Source organism: Lates calcarifer, linkage group LG1, assembly GCF_001640805.2.
Source record: "Lates calcarifer isolate ASB-BC8 linkage group LG1, TLL_Latcal_v3, whole genome shotgun sequence".
In the NCBI taxonomy this organism is placed as follows: domain Eukaryota; kingdom Metazoa; phylum Chordata; class Actinopteri; family Centropomidae; genus Lates; species Lates calcarifer.
The window spans coordinates 3,585,247-3,597,971 of NC_066833.1; the positions used below are offsets into that span (position 1 = coordinate 3,585,247).

A 12,725-nucleotide genomic window follows, 5' to 3' on the forward strand; every position below is an offset into this window, starting at 1 on the left:
GCTCATACTCATGCTAATGCTACAGGGGGTGCAAAGAAAAATTGATGAGATGACTGACAGAAAATGAATTGGCATCTATTTTGAAAGTAGCTGTGAGGACATTTTAAGTGTTTATTAATGCGTAGTATTTCTATCATTGCAGCTGTGTTTTATTATATTGTCAGTCATTATCTGTTTATACACCAGCCAACACAAATTAAAGCTGTTGACAAATGCACCAATAAACACTTATATCTGCTAATTGATCAGACCTTTATATTCTGTCTTTAAATGTTAAAAAGGGGAGTTAATGTAAAATGTTATGGAAACAACAGTTCATAACCAGTTACAATTCATTGTGACTATTTGCAGCTGTTTTGCCCCAAAATCTAGCTGTTTTCTTTTTTTTTTTAAAAACATTCAATCATTCATTCACTCTGAGAGGAAGTAGCTGCTGCCTCTTTCTCTCTCTCTCTCTCTCTCTCTCTCTCTCTCTCTGTTTCTTCAGTGCATCCCGGTGGCCTCTTATTCACTGTTGCAGGGTGGAGTTTGGGCTCTTTGGCAAACCACAATTAAGTTAATTGTTTAATTGCAGATAAATGGAATGAATACCACACGCAGTTCGAATGAAGAAAACATGCAACGATGCAAACGCATGCACGCAAATACACACGCATGACACTCAGCTGCAGTCCCAGCTAGCCTCAATAACATTACGTGTATATGGTTTTTCATCAAAGAAACATTATTTTACAAAAAAAAGGAAATGTGCAGTGACTCATCTACTCCTTTAGCCTGTATCCAGTCGTCATGAATCGCAACCACACACACTTATTCAAATACAAGAGTGAGTGAAAGAGCGACTGACGGAGAAAGAAGGAGAAAATAAAAAAAAATACACACTGATTAACAGGAAAGGTGAAGTCATGCACAAAACTAACAGAAAAGTGATTTTTCCTTCATTACATATTTATCTCTGTGTTAATGGTGTCTCTGGTGGTCACACACACACACCTCCTCCCCCACCAAAACACACACACACACACACAGAAAGTAAAAGAGAGAGAGAGAGAGTTAGGGGCCCTGGAGGACCCGAGCTCATTAAGGAGAAGATGAATATTTCATGTTCTATAATTCTTTCATAGTTCTGCGTCGTAATTTGCCTTGATTTACGTTTAAAAGAAAACTTTTTCATTTTACTGCAGTGTACTCACAGCGTTGCCAGGAGAGAGAGAGAGAGAGAGAGAGAGAGAGAAAGAGGGGAAAGAGTGAGACGGAAAGAAGTGGGGGGAAAAAAAAGAGCAGAAGTTTTTCAGGAATATTGAATCATGCCATGAGAAGAGCTGGTCTGGCCGTGGGGCTCCAGCGCTTGTGGTTTTGGGAGAGCAGGGCTGTATTGTGTTGCTCTGAAGTGACATGTAGTCTCTTCCAAAAAAGTGTAATGGTCAGAGATGGGAGGAGTGAAAGGCAGTGAGGGAAGGATGAAGGAGAAAAGGGCCAAATACACTCTTAAGTTTTTATTTACATTAGCTACTTGACTTGTTCAGAAGATAAATTACACTCAAGTTTCTGTCAACACAAGAACTTGTCCGACTCTGAAAAAGTAGATTTGATGTGAAATAAAAAGAAAAAAATGAGGATGAGGTCACTTTAAACTCCACAGTGTTATGCGGGGGTGAAATAAGTATACAGTTACTTAACCTAGGTAAAAGCAGCAGCACTATTTACAAAATGCTCCTCAAGTTAAAATCCTTCATTAAAAGTCCAGCTACTTATAGTTCAAAGTATCAAAAGAAAAAGTACTCCTACATAACAACAGCTTGGGTGTTACTGTATTATTATTACTGATATATTAAATCAATAGCAGAATCTTACCACTTGCAGTTAGTTTAATGTTTAATATGCATCATAAGCTCACAAGCTCATTATGTTTTTGGTATGTTATGTCTTAAACAGCAAAGTAACTGGTAACTACAGCTATTAAAGGTAAATGTAGTGGATCTGAGTAAAGAGTAATAAAAGGAGATACAAACACCTCAAAAATGTGCTTGAGTAAAAGTGATGTAAATTCTCCTAAAGTATCCCACAGTATATGACCCTGACTGAGATATTATTACAAAACATGTGACTTTATTAGATGATCAATACTGAAGCATAAATGTTTTCTGTTATACTGCTCCAATGAGTTTAATGCTGTGGTTTCCAGCCTATGGGTTGGGCCACTCTAAAGGGTCACCAGATAAATCTGAGGGGTCATGTGATGATAATTGGGACAGGAAGGAGGGGGAACAAAATTCTGATTCTGATTCTCTGATCTGTTTTCAGTTTTTGAACTCTTTTTCTCAATTTTTGGTCCATGTAAAATTTTGGGTCATTTGAACAGTTACTGAAATGAGACCATGTGAGAAGTTTAGAGTGGAAATGTCTCTTTAGCAGAACTGATCACAACTTATAGCCATCTGAAGGGTCCCAGTGACTTTGTATAAACAGGTTGAGAACCACTGGTTGAATCTCAGAACAGTGGATTTTATAAGCTTATCATATTTGTTTTGTTTGTAAAATCTTATCTGTGATGTAAGAAGTAAATAACTCTTAAAATAAAGATAGTGCAGTAATATTTCTGTCTGAAATGCAGCAGAGTAGAAGTATTAAGTACAAGAAAATAATAATACTCAAGTAAAAATTTAGAAAATGTACTTCAGCACATTTCTGGAGTAAATGTATTTAGTTACCTTCCACCACTGATGAACAAATGAATGTTTTCTTTAAACCATGACCACGATCTTTCCCTAACCATAACTGAATACTGTAGTTTTTTTTTTTAGCTTGATCTTTACTGCCCTTCACCAAGTGGTTCTTTAACCCAAACCACGATCTTTCCGTTAACCTCGACCAAGTCCCCACATGTAACCAAACCTTAACCATAGAGGTGCCAGTTCAGAAAACAGTCAGTATGATTCACTCTCTGACGGCCATATTCACTGTGAAAGGGCGTAAGAAATGATGTTGTCCTGGCAACAGGGGCACAGGGTCAGAAAATGGCTGTATGGGTCATTTTTAAAGGCAATGACAAATGACCACTATTTGTCATTTAGTATGGAGGACTTGTTGCCAGTCATCCTGGCCCCATCCTTGGTTAAATTTCTAGGGTTGTGAGCCTTTTCTCTGCGACATATGACTAAGACTCAGTTTAATGATTTTCACCTGGATTTTAAGCTCCCACACACCCTAGAGTAGTTGCACTGCCTGCTGTAAAAAGACACCGATCACCACGAGGAGTCATGCACCAGTTAGAATCTCCAAAATGGGATTAAAATTAAAAAATCTTCAAGAAATACAAAGGTCAGAAATCACAAAGCAAAGGCACACAGGAGGTGGAGAAGTCTGAAGGTGTAAGAGGTGGGGAGTTATAATGGGAGGGACAGCAGTGAGGAGGAGTAGGATGGAGGGAGGTGGAGGACAGAGGGAGGTGGAGGGCGTGAGGGGCTGCTGGCATCCACCAGTTCAGGGGCCTGATTTGGATGTGGAGTCATGTTGGCTTGGCAGAGGCCCACTTCATTAGTGTCCTGATGCATTAGACCTGAGCAGAGAGAGAGGGAGGGAGGTGGAGGAAAAGAGAAAGTAGGAAAAAGAAAAAGGAAGGAAAATGAGAAAAAGTTAAGGTATGAAAGAAGAGTGTGAGCGCAGAGGAGAGAGGATGAGGGAGGAGACAGGAGACGAGGAGTCTTTGGAGATAAACTCTGAGGAAGCCAACCAGCCCTGTGTGTTTGGCTCTGCTCTCTAACATCATCATTAGTACATGAGGGAGACCAGACCCTGCTGTCGATGCACGCATGTGTGTGTGGCGATTGATCCAAGAGTCCTTGCTGTCAGCCCAAATAAGAGTAGAAATGATGAAGGTCTGTGAATGGGGAGGAGGGGGGTAGGTGGGTGGAGGTGGGGGAGACGTGAGGTTTTGCAATCCCCTCCATGATTTACCCTCAATTTAGTTATTAAGTGTCTCAGTAAGTTTGTATGGGGGATGTTTGTGGCTGTGTGGTCCTCATTAGGGCAGGGATAGATATCTTTTCTCTCTCTCTCTCTCTCTCTGCTGTTGGTTTTCCTGCATTCTTACCTTCTTTTCTCAATATCTAAAACCGTCACTTTGTGTGAAAGAAACAGAAGATTTGAAGGGAGGGAGAGAGAAAAATGACAAAAAAGGAAAAACCTACTGAATTCCTGTAAACTGGTCACCCCCACCACCCCTGAAAATAAAGCCCCTGCGAATGAAATCGGAGCAATTTCATGGTCTGGCCTGCCCTCAATATTATTTAAGTAATACCCTGTTATTATTGAAGAGAGGGAGAGAAAAGCGAATGACTATTATCTTTATGTGGGTCCTTTAATTTTAATGCGCCACAGATTTATAGCTGGGCATTCCAGTGGGGAGGCCCCTCCCTGCTCTTAAAGCAAGCGGGCGGGACACGACCGCAACCCTCTCACAACAGTCCACTACCTTCTGACAAACAACCAAAGTCCCCAATTTCCCTCCCAACACTTCCCCCTGCCCTCCCCATTGCTGTCAAATAGCCCTCACGCCTGGTCCTGACAGCCAGAGGATCCCTCTTTGTCTCTGAGAGCCCCACCCATCAGAACAACAAGCATATTTCTACACCTACCCTCACTGTCTCTATTTAGAATCTCTTTTCCCCCTCTGTCTCTCTTTACACCTTCCTATTCCTTCTCACATGAACTGTTTTAAGGTCCCGTGGAGGAATCTGTGATCATCTGAATGACTGAGTAATCTGAGTCAATAAAAATACAGATACATTCATCTTAGGTTCATCCTTCTCCAGTGTAAATGTCCACTTTTATCTTCCACTGTGGGAGCAGCAGTTTGGGGAATTTTTTGCCCTGAGTTCAGTTTCTCAGGCTGTGCCTTCTTCAATTAAACTTAACCACCTATCTGACCAGTCAGCGACTCAGAAAGCTTCACTAGCACCTGGTGCGTAAAAAGCACCAATAATCATATATGATTAATAAGTTAAGCATTTAAAGCATGCCAACAATTTTGTTTACAAGTGGGAATGTATAAAATCCACCTAAAAATAATACTACTAAAACTGAACATAAGCAAGAGCAAAGTCATTAAAGGACAAAGGCAGCTCTCTGAGCTTTGGCAATTCAAAAAAATATTTGAATCAGGTCTATGAGAGTTGTTTTTCAGACCAAATGTGCATATAATATGCACATAATTAAAATGGTCACAAACCACATGGAGAGACACAAAGACTGCAGGTGGTCAGAATAAAAGAAATCAATAAAATAAAGGGGTATAGGAACATATAAATTGTTTATGCAACCCAACTCACTCTGGTTTCAAGCAAAGTAACTTGAAACACCATCTCAAATCACAGTGTCACAGTGGCTCTCCTGCTGACTGTGTCCCGCCACTGTGGAAAAATAGTAAAGACAACTGCCTCACAACAAAGAGACCACTTGTTACTGCTACAAGTCTAACCAAACAAAAAGTAGAGTTCCCTAGGGATCAATTCTTGAACTTTTTCTGTTCATTCCACATGTTCCCAGCAGCTCAAATTAGTCACTGCACAGACAATAATCAACTTTACATTGCTGTGTTATCAAGTGACTACAGTCCTAAAAATCTGCTAAAGAAAAACTGAGGAAATTACTGATTTGATTTGCCTGAATTTTATAGAGTTAAAAAATAAAACAAAAATTATTGTTTCGGTGGTTTTTTGGTTGTGTCAAAGGACTGACTCTGACATTTCATTTCTTGTTTACAGAGCACTGAGTGGTTCTGATCTGCTTCTGTGTTATGTTATGTGTTATATTATTATCCGAGACTGATGGCTTGTACACTGTTTTGTGGCTTTAAACACAGCGCCACAAAAACAGGTTTTTTTTTTTTGTTTCAATGCACCACATATCTGGAGGAAATTGAATACTTGAGCTAGAAACCTTTCTGCTACTGATTTTTATCAAACTGGGAGTTTTTCATCAACTGTACAGTAACTATATCAATTCAATTTATTCTACTTCCTAAATCATATTTCTCATTTTCATTGCTTTGTAGCTGTTGTTTGAATTAATTTGTGAGACATCTCAAATTGACATTTTGTTTTTGAGAGGTGCACATACTAATAAACTTACTGTCTTTGTATATGCACCTGTGTCAATTCAGTAGATTCAACAGAATAAAGTAGAGCCGTTGTCACTGACTTAATCTAAGTACTTATCCAAAATGACTGCATGTCTTTGTCCTCTCTGCCCCCTCTACACTCTGTCTCTCTAAGGTATTGAATGGGCTGGTTAAATAGTGATGGGGTGATGAAGTTTGTCAATAAGAGACTTCCTGGCAGACAGGTGGTTGGCGTTTTACTAGAGCTAATCTTACACACATTAGGTCAAAGGTATACTTGACACATAGCAGTCTGAATGCCAGCCTTGGAGCTGGTTAATAGACCGTGACTGTGTGAGCTGTGAAACACTTGTTCTCACCCTGAAGCCCTGGCTACTGTGTGCTGGAGGCTGGAATAGGTTACTGGTTGTTTTATAATACATGTTGCATCATACAAGGTTACTGTCAGCTACAGATTATACTTAAAATGTTTCATTTTGGGTAGAAAAAAAGTATGGTATGCACTGGACTAACTATAAACTAAGCTTTTTTGTGATATATTACAAAACATCCCAGATGTTGAAATTACAAGGACTTTATGTAAAATAGCAAACATATATGACAAGATAAAACACAAATTTTGCAGGTTTGGATGTTATTTGTTTCATTATGTTGCTTGAAATTAATTCCTGGCTGGAGACTTGATCAGGGGTCACTGTGCCCCATTAATCAGCTCTTTTGTCTTTCTCGTCAGGCACTTCACAGGCCACCACCGGCCCCAATGAAGGAGCACCGCCTATCTCCGATGCGCGAGGAACCATTATCTGCCCCTGGGAATGAGGAGGTGTCTCAGAATGCGGGAGCAGGAGCTGCAGGCGGATGTACACCTGGCAGCTGTAGGCAGCGCCGGGAGTAACAAGAAGCCACGATCGCGAACTAAGGTAGAGTCTGTAGTCTCTGCTCAAGACCCATGAAGTGATTACTATGCATTTCAACATATGGTTTAGTTGGTTTTAATTCAACCCTTCCTGAATACCGTCTGTGCATTTTAGATTTCCCTGGAAGCCCTGGGTATCCTGCAGAGCTTCATCCAGGACGTTGGCTTGTACCCAGACCAGGAGGCCATCCACACCTTGTCAGCACAGCTTGACCTGCCCAAACACACCATCATCAAGTTCTTCCAGAACCAGCGCTACCATGTCAAGCACCATGGTCGCCTCAAAGAGTTGGGTGAGGGGGCTGCTGCCAGCGGAGGTGTGGACGTGAGCGAATACAGAGAAGAAGAGCTGCTTTCAGGCTCAGAGGACCCAGAGTCCAGCGAGGATGGAGCTGAGGAGATCTACCAGTCCACAGAGGGGAGCGGTGGGAGCACAGGGGGGCTGAACCAGCCTCCGGCCTCTTCCAGCTCCAGCTCCAGCCAGTCATCCTCAGGAACCAATGTGGCTCAGGAGGAGGGCAAGGACAAGGGGCATGGCCGACCTGGAGGCAACATGGCCCCCGGGAGCTCCTCATCCAGTCCTAGAGAGCAGGCTGACTACCAGAGGTAGAGACTGACAAACAGAGAGAGGACAGAGAAAAAAAGAGAAGGAGAAGAAACAAGAAAAAGAAAGGGTCTACGATAAAGAAATGAGGAACTGGAAATTGAATTGATGGTATATGGCTGCACAGAAACTGTATGAGACATAAATGTCTATGTAGGCACAGATTAACCAAGAAACCATTAGACTGAAATACTGTACATCCCTGAAACGACCAGACAGACTCTTTGTAGTGACAATCTCAGACAGACATCTGTGAAAACCTGATTTGTGGAGTGAAATTACCTCAGCAAAAGACAGCAGGTTTGCAGTACGCTGTGACACGGCCGTGGTTATGTAACTGTGAAACAGTTTTCCCAGAAATCTTTAAATAATTCACTCCAGACTTTTACATTAGCAGGTAAGACTGTTGCTGCTCAGGCCTCCGACCTACTAACAGACACAAAACAAAATCTCCAGGACTTTCTCCTTATCAGCCGATCACCAGAAAAGACACTCCAGAGAGGCAGGATTTCATCAGCTTTGGCCAGAAACTGTCCCTGCGCCTCCTCTCAAAAGTCTGAGCACACTCCAACAGGACATAGTCCCAATATGCTGGGTTGAATTTACCCTGCTGATTGACAATTATAGACTTGATCCTGGGGCCCTCTGAGACCTCTACAATCCTATAAATCCTCAGGACACACACTGATGTTGCCAATGCTGTTGCCTGCCTGAGAACGTGGATAGACAGGACTTGCTGCTCATCTATGAGTGTCATCTTATAGTGGAAAAAGGAAAATGACCACCTGGCGTCCCATCCTTGCCTCACCATCACACTCCAGAATCACTACCAGTCCTATCTAGCACTTAACTGTTCACAAAGACACTGACGTTTAATGGATGTGACACCTCTCCCCCCCGCCCCCCCCCACCGCCGTTCGTCCGTCCGTCTCTCCTCTCGAGGCTCGCAAAAACTGTGAGGTTTTAAAAATGACTCAAGAGAGGAGCGGCGGACAGTCTGGCAGGAGGACAGTGGAAGGACATCAAGAGGATGTGGCGTGGAGGGACACTCGGGCCTGTGTAGCCACGACTCTTAAACCCTTCCTGGCACCACCCGCATTCGTGCGGCAAGAAAAAAATGTCAAGAAAGGAAGGACAGAGCGGAGATTCAGCAACCAAACAATCAGTCACTTTATGTGCGGTAGTCCACCCCTTCCACTCTCTCCTCTCTCCATCTCACTCTCTCCTCCTTTTCCTCTCTCTAATTGGTGCCCACAGTCTTGTGTTTCACCACACCTACCCGCACTTAAACTTCACCAACCCTATTTATTGCTATCTTTATCCATGATTATTATTATCATTATTGTTATTATTGTTGTTATTATGGTTAGAATTGCTGTCATCGTGTGCTATTTTTAGTTTTTATTTCCATGGTTTTAAATATTGGTTTTCAGAACTGGGCGGTTGTTTGGGTAACAAGAGACATTAAGCGGCTCACTCTGCCCTGAGAGAAGAGGACGAAAAGGAGCGGGGAGTTAAAGAAAATAAAAAAGAAGCAGTTACTGAGTGTTATTGGGTAAAAAAAGTCCTGTCATGTTGTATTATGCCAATTTTTATAGTTCTGTTTCCCAAACATAGTAAATAAGACTTGTTGAAAAGAGAAACAGTTAAACAAAAAAGCGAAACTGTGCTTTTTTTCGCTGCAGTTGATGACAATCTACTTTTTTGAGCCATTAAAGAAAAAAAATGTGGCAGGTTTGACTCTGTTCCTCACTTTTAATGTCTGTAAATACCCAACATGGGATTAAATATTATTGGTATGCTTTTATTTTTTAATTTTGCTGAGTAACTTTAAGTGTTTGAGCCAGTTTTGGAGTGCCAGAAGAGTGCTGTTTTCTTTTTTTCTTCCTTTAGACAACTCAGTGAAATCAGTTCATTTCATTGTGCCAGGCAAATTAAATCACAAGAGTATTTAAGAGAAATTCAAACTGTTTTTTTTCCCTGTTGGATGTCTGGTGCAGTTGTGTATAAGTATACAGTCTGTTCAAAACAATATCTGAGAATGGATAGCATGTTGTTTGACTATCCTGATCGGCTGCTACACTCAAAACAGATGACTTGCCTTTTAGTAATGACTCCAATCACTCCGTATGATAACATTGTGCTTTTTTCTGTATGACAGGAATCAGGGTTAGACACAAATGCAGTTCCAATGAAATCTTAATTCATCCAGTGTTGAAGTGAATTAAAATTTGTGAATTCAGAAATTGTCTGTTTTTATTTTTACTTGACGTTTATGGCTCCTCACTCGTACACACACACACACACACACACAAACACATACGCATGTTTTGTAGCAGGGCCAAGTCGTCCTCCAAGCCAATCCATTAAAGATCTGTGCAAAGCCACAGGGGCTGGGGTTTCTAATAAGTGCGTGGGGGAGTGACAGTAATTCACACACTAACATAGCCAGTGCTCTGTCTCTCTCTCTCTCCTGTCCCACAAGATTAGAGCTACTGGAAGCTGCAGAGTCCCAGGGAAAGACAATGAGCATGTCCTGAGAACCAGCCCCACTGCTGCTACTGTTTACTTTCTTCATTGTTTCAGATGACAGTACATGAAAACACAATGTAGAAAATGACCCTAATGAACAGTGGCAGTGGTGTAAGAACTATTCCTTTATCTGAAACAGACATATTGCACAGAATTGCTTCTGTGTGTTCAGCATCTCACTGTTGTAGCTGTTCAAGGTGGAGCTAGTTTTAACTACCTTATGCTGTTAGGTAGTGTATGCCAGTGGTTCCCAACCTAGAGGTTAGGCCCCTCCAAAGAGTCACTAGATCAACCTGAGCGGTTGAGAAATGATTAATAAGTTTTTTAAGCAGAAAGTTTGCATGTTTGTATTTTTTACCTCTTGTTAACATTTGCTTTTTTTGGTGAAATATCATAGAACTTGACCTCTTTAGACCTCCAACGGTTATTTGATTGAAACCCATCTGAAGAGTTTAGAGGGGAAATGTCTGTGAAAAGTGAAAAGGGTCCTCCAACCAGATGCTGCTGCATGCTTTTTTTTAAATAAGGGGTCACGAACCAAAATGGTTGGGAGCTACTGGGTAATTGTTTTTTAAAGTAAAATCTTAATCTGCAAAGTAGTTGGTAACTGTATCAGTCAAATGAATGTAATGTAGTCCAAAAAAGTACAAAGTACAATACACAACATCCATCTGAAATGTAATGAAGTAGAAGTAATAAAAAATGCAAATACTTACATAAAGTAGCTCAAAATTGTACTAAAGCAAAGCAGTGGAGTAACTATTCTTAGTTACATTTGCCCAAACAAAAATGCTGATGATATTCTTTATTTTTGTTACTGTCAATAAATCTCATGAAAAGACAAAAACAACAAGGTCTTTGTGCATTTCTCAATACTCTCACTACCCTGTCTGTGGCGCTCAGCTTGTAGGCCTGGTTCCTACTGGAAATTTAAACGGCTCACAGACATATTGGTTAATGAGCAAAGTAGTTACTCAAACAGGAATAAACTGTGTATTTGTTGGGGATTTAGTGCAGCAGTGAGCAGGATGGAGTATGTGACATCAACTCGTGATAAACTACACTGTTTATGTTCATGGTGCAGCTGTGCAGCTTTTCGTATGTTTTTAAAAGTTTCAGGAGAACAGGAGAGCTCTATTATGGAAATTAATAAAACCAGGTCACTAAAAAGGTGTGGCTCAATTATGGGTTTTAACATTTTCTGGATGACAATGGACACAGTTTGGTCTTTTCATTGTGTTTGTGGAAAACAAAAAAACAACAAACTATCACTGGAGCTGTCCTAAAAATATGACAAATGGAGCTTTGACTTCAAGCAGCCGGAATCAAAAAAGTTCAGCTTCTATGACAAGTGAAGAATTAGCAGTAAAGAAAATTCACAGGGTTGCTCAAGTCCTGTGACAAAACTGTCTTCTTGTGGCTTTCCCCCAGATCTTTTGTCATCATTAGTCATTGATTAATGAAACACAGCTATAAGCTCAGAGAAAGACCAAGGAGTATGGTGACTAACTGTTTGGGTTTAACCATGACTAAGCAGTCGTAAACAACAGAACGAACAAAGGCCTGACTCTAGTCTAACATATTGGATTTTGTGAAACTAGCCCCCCAGTGTGATTCCATAAAGACAGAGTCTGACTATCACTTAACACTAATTTGCAGTGTATTCTGGGTAAATAATAACTCTTTTCAACCAACCGACCACAGCCTGATGCAGCACATTTATTTCCCCTCCACCACACTCTTTTCCTTCAGCTGGCAGCAAGTTTTATTTGTTGTCATTACACAACTCTTGGTTCAGAGATGCCCAGGAATTACAATAATATTAGGCAGAAAATCCAAAGCCAGTATATTTTTATGAGTCTATCTAACTCATATTGAGAAGCAAACCTGTGACTGGCCTTTGGCTGCTTTCACACCTGACTTGCACATGAAAAAACACAGCCCTGTCGTTCACTTGAACAGTGCTGTGCCAATGGGCTCCAGAAAACGCCAAGGCCAAGCTCAACTTTTTGCTAGCAAAACAACGTGATGTCATCCAAAAAATACTCTATATGCACGCACACATTCCTAGTGGATTACTTTGTAATGTGAGGGCTATATTTCGACTGTTTACCTCATGACTGTTGCAACAAAAGATAAAATAATCGCTGCTGTGATAACTTTCCACAGCTGTAAAATCCTGTCTGTGAGTATTACAACCCATTGTGCAGTGTTTTGGCATCTGATAAAGCTTTACTCATGTAAGTCTGCCACTCCAAATGGACACCCGGTATTGTATTTCATGTCTCACTGGTCCTTAAACATCATGCTCCCACCAATACATACAGCCCCCTGAACTGTTCATGGGCCCACTCAGCATACAGCATCTTTGGCTCCAGAGGAAATGTGGCTTATCTGCTGCAACTTAGGTTTTAAAACAAAAGGCTTTTCTTTTAATTAGTGACTTTAAGAAAGTACAGACACAACTAAATCGCGACAAGCCACATCTCAAATTCTAAGCAGACAGAAAAAGAGGACCTGAGATTGGCTTGTCAATCAGGAACCACACAGCA

General features: G+C 41.0%; 1 protein-coding gene across 1 annotated transcript in view; it reads left to right on the forward strand.

Moving 5' to 3' along the window:
- satb2 (SATB homeobox 2) overlaps positions 1–9,887 on the forward strand; it is a 52,567-nt gene extending 42,680 nt beyond the window's left edge. The window contains 3 exon segments of the mRNA XM_018704373.2: positions 6,834–6,989; positions 6,991–7,041; positions 7,153–9,887. Of these exon segments, the coding sequence (XP_018559889.1) occupies positions 6,834–6,989; positions 6,991–7,041; positions 7,153–7,647 (702 nt within the window). The 3' untranslated portion in view covers positions 7,648–9,887.
- The last annotated feature ends 2,838 nt before the right edge of the window (positions 9,888–12,725 follow it).